Source organism: Dipodomys ordii, unplaced genomic scaffold (assembly GCF_000151885.1).
Source record: "Dipodomys ordii isolate 6190 unplaced genomic scaffold, Dord_2.0 Scaffold78, whole genome shotgun sequence".
Lineage (NCBI taxonomy): Eukaryota > Metazoa > Chordata > Mammalia > Rodentia > Heteromyidae > Dipodomys > Dipodomys ordii.
The window spans coordinates 7,955,355-7,971,632 of NW_012267294.1; the positions used below are offsets into that span (position 1 = coordinate 7,955,355).

The window sequence follows — 16,278 nt, forward strand, 5'->3', positions numbered from 1 at the left end:
CACATACAGAAAAAATTGGAAGTGGTGCTGTGGCTCAAGTGGTACAGAGCTTACCTTGAGCTGAAGAGCTGAGGGATAGCGCCCAGGCCCAGAGTTCAGGTCCCACAACCGGCAGGAAAAAAAAAAGTTCTTAACATTGCTGGCACCTGTGGCTCATGCTTGTAATCCTAGCAACTCAGGAGGCTGAGATCTGGGGATCCTAGACTCTTAACCAGCAAAAAGCTTAAGCTGTGGCTCAGATGGTAGAGCTAAAGGATATCGGGATCAGGCCCTGAGTTCAAGCTCCAGTACCATCCCCCTCCTTGCCACAGTTCTCAACATCACATGAGTTAAATTCAAGGTGAATTTTATTTATTCAGTGCATCTGTGTCATTGCTGAGATACCCTGTTCCATGCATGAAGAACAGATCCAGTGAGCAGCAATGACCCACGCCAGGAAGAGCTTCTTCCCCACACGAGCCACTCACACAGAGAACATACATGCTCAACGCATCTCAGGAACTGGCTCCAAAAAATAAGTAACTCAAGCTAGTCTACCACTGCCAACCGTAACCATGTCTCCAGTGTTTTCAAGACCGAGGAGTTTGGTGGCTTTGATGGAGCATTTTAGAAGAGACAAAATGAAACTACTCACACTCGGGATTCTATGGACAGAATCAAAATCTGGTTTCTCCTTGAAAGGAGAAAAAAAAAGCTCACTTGAGTGCTTCAAGTGTCCTGCCTGCTTCTCTGCCCCTGACACACTTGTTTACACCAGGCTTCCTGCTTTTGGCCAAGCTTGGCTCAGAGTTGCAGATGTCTTTGAAATTCTGGAGGCCCAGGGATGGGTCAGTGGCAAGGCTGCCAGCAGCATGCTCATGTCTTCTCTCCTCAGACCTCAGACGGAATCACCCACAGTACCTTCCACCATTTGCACAACCATCCTGACCTGTACAAATGTGAACACAGGCTAGTTGCATAACCTGAGACAATTTATTGTGTGTATTGACACAAGGGCTTGAACTCAGGACCTAGCACTGTCCCCTAGCTTTTTCACTCAAGACTGGTACTGCTTGAGCCAGCTCCACTTCTGGCTTTTTTGGTGGTTCCCTGAAGTCTCATGAGTTTTTCTGTCTAGGCTGGCTTTGAACTGTGATTTTCAGAGCTCAGGGTCCTGAGAGGTAGGATTATAGATGTGGGTCACCAGGGTTCAGCACAAGTCAATACATCTGGGGAAAAATACCAAAACCAAAACTAGCCTGCTGGGGTTGTTGATTTAGTTTGCCAGATCTGCCAAAAACATTCTATAGCCTGGGTGGCTTCAACTCTCCCTCTTCCCAGAGTTCTGGAAGCAAGGAGTCCCGGGCACTGTGTGAACTGGTCTGGGTGGCAGGGGCCACCTTCTCCACCTGCCCATGTGCTCGGCCATCTTCCCTGTACCCCACGTCTGCTGTGCAAGCCTCTCTTCTTAGAAGGCAACAGTCAGACCAGCTCAACTTAGTTACCTCTTTAGAGTGTGTTAGTAATGTTACTTCTCAAGAGTATTCAAGTTCTAAGAACTCTTTTAGAAGTCAGAAATATTCCCTTTTCCATGAAATATGACTAACATTTTGAAGTAGGCACCAACATGATTTTGAGGATAGGGGAGGGAAACACAAGTCAGCCAAAAAATAAATAAATAAAAGCTTGCTAGTGACAAAAATCTCACTTCCCTTAAAGAAAGAAGTTGTGGTTTGAGGTCATGATGTAATTTCAGCTCCTGGTTCTCTACTAGTTATGCAAATTTGGGCGTTTTATCATCAGTAGTTTTAGGTTTCCATGCTCATTTATTTTATGAAAAACAAAACCATAGTGTTTGTTTCGTTCTGTATTTTACTTTATACGAGAACACAAATGGTAATCCTATTTTCCCATAAGCAATTTAGAGAAAGTTAACTTCCAGAGAAGTACCTTCTGATTAAAATGTTCACGCTGGAACCATTCTGTATTCCTGAGCTAGAAAGTATCAGAAAATCCCTGTGTCCCAGTCAGGAAATCCGGATTCAAATTCTGACTTGTCCAAAAGCTTTAACACCAGAGATGTATTAATTACACTGAGTTAGTTTCCTTAACTACAAAATACATCGATTAAAATTATAACCAATAATGCTAAGATTTTTATTGCGATTCAAACAAAATAATGTCGATGGAAAGGAGCTCATAAGGAATAAAATGCAGATGGACACAAGACTGGAATTACGAGCTCTGTCTTCAAAGAATTGGCTTTTGTGAAGGGGTCAGCCCCCTGAGTTGGCAGGGTTATAAAGTTATATACGGACATTCAAGTGTCAGTGCAACATTTGTCAAGTTAAAATAACGTTGCCTTTGGGCTCATCTCTGTGCAAAAAATACCATGACTCCCTTCTCATAAAGCATGAAGTACCTTCGTTTCTGGGCATCTCCCAAGACTGCACTACAAGGACATCCAGAACACATAGTGGTGTCCCAGCGCTTGGTCCAGGGCACAGCCGGTCACAGCTCAAGTCTCCTATCACTCAGCAAGAACTAGAGAGCAGTTCTTCTAGTTTTAGTTTGCTCCACTCTTTGAAGATTCTCTCAAAAGGATGCAAACTCACACAGGAAGACAGGAGACCATATGTAAGCTTTATTGAGACATTACAGTAGACAGACAAGTGGATGAATACACACCCTATAATCTACATTCTTCTGGATGATGCAGAGAAGGGACAAGCTGAACAGCCTGGCCTCTACTTCCCTTTGGACATGGTTAATACTGGGGTTTTTCAGACTGACATACTCTAGGAAGGAAAAAAAGTGGAACCAAAGGAAAGTAGAGGGTGGCAGTAACCCTTCCCATGAATGAAGAGATCGCAATGCATAGCTAAGAGCCCTTACCCAACTGCAGGTCAATTTGTTTCAAAACTGTTCCTGATGGTAAAAGATCACTTTCCTCCTTATACCCCTAAAAGGCAGAGACAAGTCAAGTGTTTCTTCTTCACCTGGGCTATCAGAACCTCTGTGAAGCAACATACAATCCCGACAATGGGTCCAGATATTAACTCTTGAAATACAAGGCCTAGGTCACACACACACCCTTTTCTCTTTCTCATCTCCCACAAATCTTCTAGATTCTCAGAAAAACTCCAGATGATTCTTGTATTGATTTCAGACGTTGTTTTATGACCAGTGCATAATCTATTCCTTAATTCAGAACTTGTTATTTCTGTCAGTGAACCAGGAAATTGTCCAAAAAAGAGAAAAATAGAATCAAGGCTGTTGTTGATTTTGATTACATTCCCAAAAAGTAGTTTAGGTAGAAGGTAGAGAGCATACCTGTCAAACTTGAATAAATACCACATAATCAAAAAAGTTACTCTCAGGTTGCCAAATAAATAAATAAAAATCCTTAGCTCAACCTTGTAAGGTCTAATGGTTTCCCCAATTATACCTATAATCTTTGCATGGAAAAATCAAAGTGAGAAGACATAAGATGTTAGTCAAAATGACGGCAAACCTAGAGCTTTGGACACAACTCAAGGGACCGGCATATGCCTGGCCTCAAAGAAGCCTTGGGTTCAACACTCAGCACCTGGGGAGTAGTGGGGGGATATCTATCAATTTTATCTGTTCCGTTGTTTGTCTGGCATTTCTGTGGATAGAATTACCAGAAAAGGCCATATTATCACAGTGAGGTAAAATATTAAGTATAAAAATAAACACCATAATTATAATCCATCCCAACTAGTCCCATAGATCAGCAAACACAAGGCTGAAAATATCAAATAGTAGAAAAGGGAGAGCTACAATAGAATACGGGCTTTGAATTTTTTTCAAATTATAGTAATGCCATTTATGTTAATAATTTTAGATTTCTTTGGAAGAATAAGCCCATAAATCCATGTCTGACTCTTTGTTGAGTCAGTCTTTTTATGTTGCCAGTCTTGGGGTTTGAACTCAGGGCCTCGAGCTCTTGCTTAGCTTTTTTGGTCAAGACCAGTGCTCTACCACTTGAGCCACACCTCTACTTCCAGCATTTTACTAGTTAGTTGGAGATGACAGTCTCAATGGACTTTTCTGTCCCTGCTGGTTTCAAACTAAGATTCTCAGACCTCAGCCTCCTGAGTATAGGATTATAGGCCACAAAATCTCTTTGATATTAGTAGCAGATAATTATCTAGCTTCTGTACCTTTCTCCCAAAAGGTTGATTACTCCAATTATTAGATCAATGTAATTGATAGCTGATAGTTATTGAGTGTATACTCACCGCCCGATAGATGACTCCTGTCATCTATAAGATAACCTCGCAGCAGACTTCTATCAACACCCTTTTCACAGGCAAATGTATTTAAATGTTGTTTCTTTTGCATTCCCTTGGTGGGCAATGTGCAGGCACTCATTTTGGGCACAAAGGCTGAGTCACAGATAGGCTTATATAAAGCATGCTGAGGTGGATGTTAGGGGCAACTGAGGTTTGGATACTCCTTTCTTATTTGGGTCATCAGTTTGTACCAGAGCACTTACAAATCACCAGGTGCAGAGCCAATGGCTTAGCTATAGATCCAGTTAGGGGTGGAGTCCAATGAAAATGCATTTTCTCCTTACAGGGAGACTTGGAAAATCAGTGTAAGAGGTGCACAAATCAAGAGAATGTATGTACTGAAGTGTAACCGAGTATTTCATTTCATTTCATTTTGCCTTACTCTGCATATGTCCCCGATTACCTTAGCACTGGCAAGCGTTGTACTACTAATAAGCTCCCAGTCCCATTAAGTAAAGGGTACCCTTGGTCAAATGTGTATGCACATTTGAATGTATGCATTTTTGAAAAGGAATTCCTTTTTCTAGGATTATTATTAACAATGTAAGACCAGAGAGGTAGGCTCTTCTCATATAAACTGATTCCCGACTAGTCATTCCTACAAGTGAGGGTTATCTAGGAAGGGGTTTTAGCCATCTAGGTGATGTAATGTGGGAGCACACACACACGCCTCTGGCCAGAGGACCTCTGTCAGCAGGGATGGATGCACTGGTTCACAGCCTGTTTTCTGACAGGGTGTGATGTCTGGTAGAACGCCTACTTCCTTCTGCACACAGGAAAACCTGCCTGACCATGTGCAAGCAGGGTTGAGTGCACCATCAGGGGCCCGCCTCTCAGCTGATTCCAGGGCTATGGTGCCGTGTGCCACTACCACCCACACTCGGACCTGCTGCTCTAGGGAGCAGTGGCCAGTGTTTCTTAGACCACGGCTTCTGCTATGGAGGAAATAAATCCGGCTCAAGTTAGAGCGAGCATCACTCTCATTCTCGGCTAACATATACTTGGTGAAAGCAGCTTTTTATGAAAGTAGCATAATCCTCTGACTGGAGGGAACTGCACATTCATAGAACATTTCAGCTGGAGAGGGCTTTAGAGCATCTAGCAAAATGCTTCATTTCATAAATGAGAAAGATGGGGCCTAAGGAAGTAAAAGAACTCACCCTGCCATGTGCCAGATCAAAGGCATAGGCAAACTGTCATATGTAAGAAACTCAAAGTAAAAATGGACAGAAACTGACAGTTCAAAGATGACACAGAGAGTGCAGCAGTATTAACAGCCAAAGAAGTACTGACGTACATGTAGAAAAACCTCAGGATTAAATGTAAGTATGAAATCCAGCTAAGCCCTCTGACAGAAAGCTGAGAAACTGTGAGAGCTTAAATCCTGAAAAATGCATGAAGACTTACAAACAGATCTTTATGTCTAAGAGACTGCAGTTGTCTAGTAACTAATGTTCAATTTAGAGGACAGAACTAACAGTAGCCTATGTGAGGAAATCGGAAAGCACAAAGAAAGAACATTAGTCCATTATACTTCGCTAGTGTTAAGTTCTATGCTTACATAAAGCTCTTTGCTATCAAAAGTCAAAAAAAACTCTGTGGCTTAAACAATCAGTTATACAACACAAGGGTCACTCCCAAGCTTTCTAGTACAGGTAGGAGTTTCTGTACATTCCTCTATTCCCAAGAGCATTCTTCCTTTCCCAAGATGTCTGCCCATCAGAAGACTACAAGAAACAGGAGAAACCCAGAAAGGAAGCGAATCTTTGGTTTCCTTGTCAGGGAAGTCCTTTGCTGAAGGAACTGTCTCCACACAGGTCTTCTGTGCTCACTCTGCTGGGACAAGGCTGCAGGCTGGGAAAGAGCAAGACATTTTAGGCTAGAAAGGGAGTGTTCAGGCACTTGTCAGAGGTTGGAAAATGATGGCACATGTGAACCATCAGCCATGCACAAAGTGGTCAGAGACACCACTTCTCAACAAGCATGTTTTTAGAACTCATTACGTTTTACAAAACCTGTGATCTGAGAAGCTGATGTCAATATAACTAGACGTGGTAGTTTTGGCATATCAAAAGTATTTACATCTCAGCTAACACACAAAGCCAATGAATAGAAAAATTATTTATAAATGCACATATATTTACAATAGCATCCCTAGGCAATAGGGAATACAAAACCTTTGACCTGGTATCAACTGGTCAAACCTGGGATTCTTGCTGCAGACCTTGAATATCAAAGCCTTGTCTGAACTGTCTGCTTAAAACCTCTCAACAATTCCAGTCACACTCGCCTTCCAGAGGGCTCCCAAGTTATTTTTGTTTCTCGGAAGGCAAAGAGAACATCAAAGTAGAAGTGTTTTCTCAGGATCCTTCTAGAACTGGGACAAGCAGCAATGGGGCTCTTTCTGGTGGGCAATGCACACCTGGGCACACCCCAGGAGCCACCAGGAAGCACATTTGCCCGAATACTCCTCTTTGATCCATGTATCCACCAGCCACTCCCTCCCTTCATCAGGAATAAGCCCGCACAACGGCCAGACCTACACTGTGTGGTCAGAAACAAAGGTAAGACCAGCGCTGACCTTGGGGTTCCTTCCGGACGCAGAGGTAGTAAATACAAAACTAATTAGAGTTTCTGACCCTTCTCTTCCTGGAGAGGGCTTCAAGTGCCCTCACAACCATCTTGAATGGCTCGAGTCCTACTGAAATCGTGTAACCTGTGGGCCGGCATGGAGGATGAACAGTCAGGGACCCTCTCCACCAGACCCTCCTTTGGATGAGGCTGAGGGGAGGAGAGAGAAGGTAGACCTAGTTCTTTGTTTATGTTCCACAGAGGCCGCTGCGCTGTTCCTGAGAACAAAGAACAAGAATTATCAGTGGTTATTATGATTTCAGATTTCATTTTCTAAAAGCTAATGGACTTTTAACCCAATCTTCAAAGAAATAACACCTGATATCCCTGAGTTAACGGCAATGAGATCAAAGGCACACCTGCCACAATTAAAAACAAAAACAAACTTAAAAATATCTTATCCACAGTTAAAACAAAATGAAATAAAAACTGAAACTATTCTTTATCAAATCCATTAACCTGAAACTATGTGTATTTCATGTTCTTCGTTATAAGTCAGTAGATTTGCTGCTTTGAAACTTAAGAACTCTTCACAAAAAGAAAATGACTATAGAGACATATTGTCATGAAAATTCCATGATACACATTTTGTAAATAAACAATCATTTCTTCTAAATTCTAGTATGTAAGAACCAAACAATTAGTAACAAATAATAAAAAGCACCTATATTATATCAGATTATCTGAACTTTGGTTTTAAAAAAATGCATCTTCATTTATTTACCAGAGTGATGAGCTCTTTTCCAAAGGACTGCTTACTGAGTTATGTTAACTTTATAGCTCTAATTAATCTGAGAAATAAACACCCACAAATAAAAATGAAATCAATGTAAAAAGTAAGTAGGTTTTTGAAGTCTTGATATGCACAGGAATAACTTGAGGGTTTTATTAGAATGTAGACTCAGATTCATTAGGTCTGGGGTGGGATTATGAATGCATTTCTTTTTGGCAGTATTGGGTATGAACTCAGCAGGCACTCAATCACTTGGCCACACGTCTAGTCTTTCTTTTGCTTTTTTTTTTTTGTCCATCATGGGGCTTGAACTCTTGGCCTGGGCACCATCCCTCAGCTCTTCAGCTCAAGGCGAGCACTCTACCACTTGACCCACAGTGCCACTTCCGGTTTTCTGGTGGTTAACTGGAGATAAGAGTCTCAATGGACTTTCCTGCCAGAGCTGGCTTTGAACCTCGATCCTCAGATCTCAGCCTCCTGAATAGCTAGAATTATAGACATGAGCCACTGCCACCCAGCTTGCTTTAGTTTTCATACAGGATCTCACATTTTTTTGCCTGAATGGGTCCTTGGACCACAATTCTCTTACCTACGCTTCCTGTCTAGCTGAGACAAAGATGTGTGCCACCACGTCTGACTTAACTGTGTAGAGATGGAGTCTCACTAAGTTTTTGCCTGCCTGGCCTAGAACTTCAGTTATCCTGATCTCTGCCTACCAAGTGCTGGGATTACAGGGGTGAGCTGCCTGCCCATGACTGCAATGCAAACACGCTCTAAGGTAATGCTCAAACCTAGCCCACACCTTTAAACAGCGAGAGCAAAAGCACTGAGGTAAAGAGGAGACAATCACCCAACTACTCTTATTTGCTGATCTACTTTCCTTCAGACTAGATTGAGAATTAAGTCATCCAAGAAAAAGTTTTTTAAAAGATGCATTATACTTTGGTTCTTTTTTTTTTTTTTTTTGGGGTCTGGTCATGGGGCCTGAACTCTGGGCCTGGGTGCTGTCCGTCTGCTCTTCAGCTCAAGGCTAGCGCTCTACCACTTGAGCCACAGCGCCACTTCCGGCTTTTTTCTTTTTTTGCTTATATGGTGCTGAGGAATCAAACCCAGGGCCTCATGCATGCAAGACAAGCGCTCTACCACTGAGCCACCTTCCCAGCCCACTTTGGTTCTTCTTAAGTCTTTAACTCTTCTAGGAAGTGGAAAGATGGATTTAATGATGGTAAATTGCTTTCATGGACCCTGAATATAAAGAGGTTAACTTCATCCGGGGTTTAGTGGCTTATGCCTAAACTCCTGGCTACTCAGGAGGCTAAGTCTAGGAGCACTGTGGTTTGAGGCCAGCCCAGGCAGAAAAAAACCCTCCTCAACTCACAGTGGGGACATCCTAAGCCATGTGGGAGGTGGCAACGGGGTGGATTATGGCTCCAGGCCAGCCTGTGCAGAAAAGTCTGTAAGACCCCATCTTCACAGAGGGCAGCTGGACACAGGGCCTGTGCCTGTGTCCAACACTAATTCAAAGTTTAAAGGCCACCCACGTGGGAAGGAAGACCACCTCAAAAATAACCACTGGAGACAGGGTTGGAAGCACAGCTCAGGTGGTAGAGTGCTTGCCTAAGAAGCGCAAGTTCCCAAGTTCAAACCTTCGTACTGCCCTAATCTACCTAAAAAAAGAGACTGACTTCACTAGCAGTACTTTTCTCTGACCTATATTTTCTTTAGAACTCTTCCAAGTTGGTCTCTTAAGAACAACAGAGCACATCTTAAGTCTTATGTTAATCACTTATTGCTGCTAAGTACCACCATACTCTTTACCTTCCTCTGAAAACCTGTAATTCTTACCCTCTGGCTTATTTTCCATGCTCTGATATACCAGGAAATAACAGCCAATAAAAGCCTAGACAGTCGGGCTGGGAATGTGGCCTAGTGGTGGAGTGCTTGCCTAGCATGCAGGAAGCCCTGGGTTCAATTCCTCAGTACCACATACACAGAAAAGGCCAGAAGTGGCACTGTGGCTCAAGTGGTAGAAGGCTAACCTTGAGAAAAAGCTCAAGGACAGCACCCAGGCCCTGAGTTCAAGCCCCAGGACTGACCAAAAAAAAAAAAAAAAAGCCTCGACAGTCAGAAGACAAGTTCAATAGGACCCTTGGCCTGATACTCTGAGTGACCACCATTTGTATATACTTCTTCCCCTGGCTCATATAAGTCACAACCTCAAAACTGCCCTTCCACTGAGTCCCAACCATGTTTCATAAAAGAAAGAGAACACCTGCCAAGCGATGCCAGGTGCCACTGGCACACCTGTGACCCAGTGACTGAGAGGGTCCGACCCAGAGGACAGTGTTCTGAAGACAGCTCAGGCAGAAAAGCTCTCAAGACTCCATCTCCAGTCAACCAGAAAAGAGTGGCACAGAAGCAAAATGCCAGACTGAGCTGTGAGACCTGAACAAGGACTGGAGATCCTGAGTTCACGCCTTGGTCCTCATGCATACATGCACAAACAGGTCACATACAACAAGAACCGAAGAGAACATCTCCAAGTCTTCTCAGTCAAAAACCTCACCAAATATGACCAGATGATGTCATGAGCATTTCAAATCTCAATTATTTAAAGATAGGAGATAAGTGTCATCTCTACAAGAGCTATTCTTGTCCCACAGGTGAAGATGTCCTAACTCAAAGATGTGAGTTCAGTTAGCAGTGGTGATTTCTCTAGTCATACCAATTCACTTGCTTCCTCTCAAATGAGAGTACTTCCCAGACAAAGGAGGGAATCTCCTAGGTAGAAGTGAAAGCAAACAAACAAAAGAATTAGGAAAGCCTGTGTTACCATTGCTCATCTGCACGGAGGGAAGTTTCTTCTCATTCATCCTTTCGTGGTTGGTGGGAAAGGCAGCCTGCTCTCTGTCTATGGATGGTATCAGGCTCTCCAGGGCAGGGACCTCTTGGGGAGGAAGTGACAGGAATGTCTCCTTGGGCATCTGCACCATGAGGCTGGAGAGAGAGTGGTCCAGAACGTCTTCCTCAGCAACGAAGGAATAGGGACAGTATTCGCGGTTCCTTGCATAGATGTTGGCGTTGTCGTAACAATCTGAGCAGATCACCCGGGTACCAGGGCCACCTGAGGACCACATAAGAAAGAGCCACAACGTGTTTCTATTATGGACTGTGGTTGCCAGTCAACACAGGATTTCCTATGCACTTACTAACCAGTGCAGTGAAGTTCAAGTCTGTGGATCAAGGAACTGTGAATGAACTGTGAATGAACTTGTGCCATCCTCACATACCTTTATGAAGCTGGTACTGCTGCCCAACCCTCATTCTACACTGGGCATGACCACCAGACAGAGGAATACCTTGACTGAAGGAGATACTGCCAGAGGAAGGGCTACAATACTCAGGTTGATGTTCTAGAGCCCAGGCTCTCAAGTACTAGGGCAAAACATCTCTGTCCAGCTTGGAGGGGCCAAACTCAGATCAAGAGACCGTAGGCAGGGCTGGCACTGAGCTATAAGACATCTGCTTGGCCAAGCAGACTAAAGCGGAGAATGGAGAGTGGTGACTGTGCTTCATGAGATGTAGTATGTTTTGAGTCAAGAAGCAACACCTCTGCTAAAAATACCCCTAGTCAAGAATCCAGCTGGACCATGTGTGGGTGACTTGAAAACAAAAGGGAATGACTATGTTAAAGAAAAAGTCCCTCATCATCAAGCAACAGAACTTCTAAACAGGAGACAAACCTAGCACTAGGGAGGCTGAGACAGGAGGAGGGCAAGTCTGAAGCCAGCTTGAGCAATATAGTGAGTAACATTTCTCACAGATTTCAAAGATAATCTATTAAAATTCAGATATTTTCCTTTTCCTTTGAAAAGCTAAAAGACTAAAGACATCTCTGAAGAGCAAATCATTTGTACTGCATTTGACGTACAAGGATGTGTTGAAAATATCTGTAACAATCTTGGAGGAAATGCTGAATGGAGTATTGTTTCTTTGTTTTAAAATGAGCAAACCAGCCAAGTACAGTGGTACATGCCTATAATCCCAACACTCAGAGGGAGCAGGCAAGCCAGTCAAGAGTTTGAGGCTGGACTGATCTATACAGCAAGACCCTATCTCAAAAACAAAACCAAAATAAAGAACAAACTAAAGTCTTAAGTAACTTGCTCTTGGTCACAAAGCTAGAAAGAGAACTAGTTAGCAATCAAATTGACCTTCCCGTGTGAGGCAGGAGAAGCAGGGAAGGGTGAGAGGTAGTACTGAAAACATTTTTCACATCTCTGATGGTCTCTGTTTTATTTAAATTTTACATAGCTCCACGTGCAGAAAACTAAAAGTGGACCCCAGTCTATCACCATGCACCAACATCAATTCAAAACGGATCAAAGACCTTAACATCAAACATGAATCTCTGAAACTATGCAGGACACAGTAGGAGAGACACTTGAACTTATAGGCACAGGCAGGAACTTCCTGAACAGAGTCCCAGGATCACAACAAATTGGAGAGAGACTTGACAAATGGGACTACCTTAAAATAAAGTTTAGCTATATCAACCAAGCTAGAAAGACAACCAACTAACTGGGAAAAAATATTTACCAGCAATATATCAGACAAGAGGTTAATATCCAGTATATACAGGGAACTCAAGAAACTAATCCCTACCAAACCTAAGAAACCAATTACTAAATGGGCAAGTGAACTAAAGAGAGACTTCTCAGAAGAAGAGATAAAAATGGCAAAGAAACACATGAGGAAATGTTTACCATCCCTGGTTGTAAAGGAAATGCAAATAAAGACAACCCTGAGATACCACCTTACCCCAGTCAAGAATGGCCCACATCCTCAAGTCAGCCAACGACACATATTGGAGGGAATGCAGAGAAAGAGAGACCCTATCACACTGCTGGTGGGAATGTACACTTATACGAACACTTTGGAAAGCAGTCTGGATGGTCCTCAGAAAGCTAAGTATTGATCTCCCCTATGACCCAGTCATACTACTTCTTGCATCTATCCTGAAAAACAGGAACCAGTATACAAGGACACATGTACCTCCATGTTTATTGCAGCACTGTTCACAATAGCCAGGATATGGAAACAACCCAGATGTCCCACCACAGATGAATAGATCAAGAAATTGTGGTATCTATACACAATGGAATATTATGCAGTCATTAGAAAGGACAAAAATTTTAATGACATTTTCAGGGAAACGGATGGAGCTAGAAGAAATCGTGTTGAGTGAGGTAAGCCAAGAAGAGCAAAGAGCCAACGGCACATGGTCTCCCTGGTAAGTCCAAAACGTAAGGTGATGCTACAAAATTAACAAGGCTTAAGAAACAAAGGACTTTCACTCATCTGGTTGAATCACTACTAAATAACCCCATGCTACTGATCACATATATGGTATATATGTGCACACTGGAGGGAAACCAGGAGGACGACACAGAACTAGAGGGAATCAGGGAAAAACATACAACAGCAGGACCCATCAGCTGCACTGGACTTTGATCAAAATGAACTAAGCAACTCAATGGCAGAGGGAACGAGGGGGAAAGAGGGAACAGGTGATGCTATGCAAAACAAAAGAAATGTACATATCACCCAATGTGGAAGAAATAACTGAACTGCAAAGCTCATAGAACTCATAAATGTTATAGACAATTTGCCACATGAAAGTTAGAATGTGTTTGTGACTTTAACTAAGCATCACTATCCACAATACTGTGAAATTTAGGAAACTATGTAATCACTTAGTCACAATAAAGAATGTGAAAAAACAAAAGATAACTCTTAGTGAACATTCCCACTATGCCAGACACTGTTCTAACAGTTGTATGTGCTAACTCATTCTACACATAATTCACAAGGTATGTCCTATTATCCTCAGTCCATTCCTAGCTAGAGGAACAATGAAGGTGACTGAAGATCTTGACTGAAATTACTCAGCCAGTAAGTAGGAAACGAAGAATCTAAAGCAGAAACTAGTCCACTGAGAACCAGTAGTTTATGCCCCTAATACTAAAATACTCAAGAGGCTGAGACCTGAGTATCATGGTTTGAAGCCAGACCAGTAACACAAATCCAAGAGACAATATCTCAATTAACCAGCAAAAAGCCAGAAGTGGAGGTGTGGCTCAAGTTGTAGAATGCCACCCTTAAGTGAAAAAGCTCCAGGAAAACAAGAATCCTTGAGTTCAAACACCAGCTGTGCACAAAAAATAAAAGTCTAATACTATGTTGAAAATGAACTTTACAACTTTGGTGGTGGGGAGGGAGAAGTTGGGGAGATTGGGGAGGGAAGGGATAATAGGGGAAAAACAAAGGCAGGGCAACAATGCTCGACAGGAAATGTACTCATTACCTTACTCATGTAACTGTAACCTCTCTGTACAGTATTTTTACAATAAAGAAGTATTTAAAAAAAAAGAAAAAACTTTACATAGCTACTTATCAGCAGGGGAATTAAATGTCCCTTAGATATGATCTTAAGGATGCTTATATCCTAAAAAAGAAGAGATTTTTGAAAATAATTCCTAGACCCTCCCCTTCCTTCCCTAAGAGAGATTTAGGAGCTTTGGCTCTGTATTCAATCTATAACAAATCATGTACTTCTCCTTACTATATCGTTTTCTTAAGACTTTAGTCAAATTTGCATCTATTTTGCGTGAGGCTAGGTATTTTTCACTAGGTCTCTCACTGTAAAAATACTGGCATAGGTTAATGGAGAAAGTACACACTGAGAAATGGAATAGGGTGAAACTGTAACGAACTAGAAAATCCTTACCGTCAGTGCTTTTATGTACAAACCCATTGGCAGGAGGCATGAGCTGCTGGTGACTGCCAGCCTCAGAGCTGCTGTAGCCTTCCTGGGGTTCGGACAGTGTTCCTTGGGAGGACAAGTAGCTGGGAATGTCTGCAGGCAGATTGAGTTCCTCTGGAAAACAGACATCATTTAGTCTCAAAGTTAGGCAGTTGAAGCCAACATGAAAAAGACAATTTTACAAATTTGTATTTGGCCAGGAAAAGGTACAGACTTGGGACCCCAATAGTTCTTTATACTTTTTCTAAGACTAGATTTTACTAGACTTTGTCTTCAAGCTTCACTTTAGAAGTACAGTGAGGGCTGGGTTTAGTATCATGGCACATGCTTGCCTAGCATGTGCAGACCCACACACCTCCCCACACCGAATCCCCCACCCTGACCCCAAAAAAGGGAAAAACTAAAACCTGACCTCCAGTCACTTTCTCAATCTATCTTGCTGGGTATCTTCTCATCTTAGGGAGAATACTGTTCCTTATAGCAAAAGTATGATGGGACTGAACCACATGCACTAAAAAAGATGAATTTATAGCACATTTATAAACGCATTTTTTGGGAGAGGGAAGGGGTTTGCAAAGTTTTAAAATTACTCCCCCAAAGAGGTTCTGTCATATCAAGGAAGTGAACATTTTACCAGGAAACCCCCTGAGATGTCATGAGACACTGCACCACAGGACCCCAGTTCAAGCCAAAGGTGGCCACTGGGCACTACTCACCTGTGTTTGTGATGCTATAGTCTTCGTTCTTCCTCCTCATGTGGTAAATAACAATGACCCAGATCACGGAGGTGCCCACCACGCAGCACACCACGACAATGATGACAATGCCAACTGTGGTCCAGCCATCATCTTCATGCCCAAGGCTGTTCTGAGAAGAGTCACAATTGAGGGACGAAATGACATTTAGGTAAATATGGCCGCGTTCTGTCCCAAGGGTGTTAGACATAATGCAGGTATATTTCCCAGCGTCCTCTTGCCCAGCGTCTACAATGATGAGAAGTTGGTTGGCCGCGGCAAAGAAGTGTCGTTCGGTGACCAGCAGTGGCCCATCGTCTTTCGTCCAGTTGAGGCGAGGGGCCGGGCTCCCTCCAGCTATGCACTGTAACACCGCTGTCTCACCTCGGGTCACTGTTTTATCCTCCAGAGGGCGAATGAATGAAGGTGTTTCTAAGAGGAAGGAAGGAAGCAAAACAAATCAACTTAAGACAACTTTATTTTTGAAATCCTACTGAATGAGATTGCTGAAGGTGTGGTGGTATGTGCAGTTCTGTATACTCATGGGACAATTAGGAGTTAATATTAAAAAGGGCTGGGAAGGTGGCTCAGTGGTAGAGTGCTTGCCCCTCATGCATGAGGCCCTGGGTTCGATTCCTCAGCACCACACAAGCAGAATAAAAGCCGGAATGACATTGTGGCACAAGTGGTAGAGCACTAGCCTTGAGCTGAATGAAGAGCTGAGGGACAGCGCCCAGGCCCAAAGTTCAGGCCCCACAATCTACATCTGAGTTGGATATCCACACCTGTAATCCCAGACACACATGAGGCTAAAACAGTCTTGACAACTAACCAAGATCCTGTCTAAAACCAAAGTGAAAAAGGATGAGGATCTCAGAGCTGTAGCAGAATACTTGCACAGCATGCATGAGATCCTGGGTTCAATCCCCAGTACACTCCCTCAAAAAGCAAAAAAAAATATCTAAATCTGGGGCTGCAAGTACATTTTAATGGTACAACATTTGCCCAAGATAAATAAGGCTTTGTTCATGATTCCCAGCACTGTGAAAACAAAAC

General features: G+C 42.8%; 1 protein-coding gene across 1 annotated transcript in view; it reads right to left on the reverse strand.

Moving 5' to 3' along the window:
- Window positions 1-6,404: 6,404 nt before the first annotated feature.
- Window positions 6,405-16,278, reverse strand: part of LOC105991899 (leucine-rich repeats and immunoglobulin-like domains protein 2) — a 68,181-nt gene continuing 58,307 nt past the window's right edge. The window contains exons 11-14 of the mRNA XM_013024643.1: window positions 15,205-15,654; window positions 14,453-14,602; window positions 10,496-10,786; window positions 6,405-7,147 (exon numbers count right to left, since the gene is read on the reverse strand). Coding sequence (XP_012880097.1) covers window positions 6,960-7,147; window positions 10,496-10,786; window positions 14,453-14,602; window positions 15,205-15,654 — 1,079 coding nt within the window. The 3' untranslated portion in view covers window positions 6,405-6,959. The remainder of the gene's footprint in view (window positions 7,148-10,495; window positions 10,787-14,452; window positions 14,603-15,204; window positions 15,655-16,278) is intronic.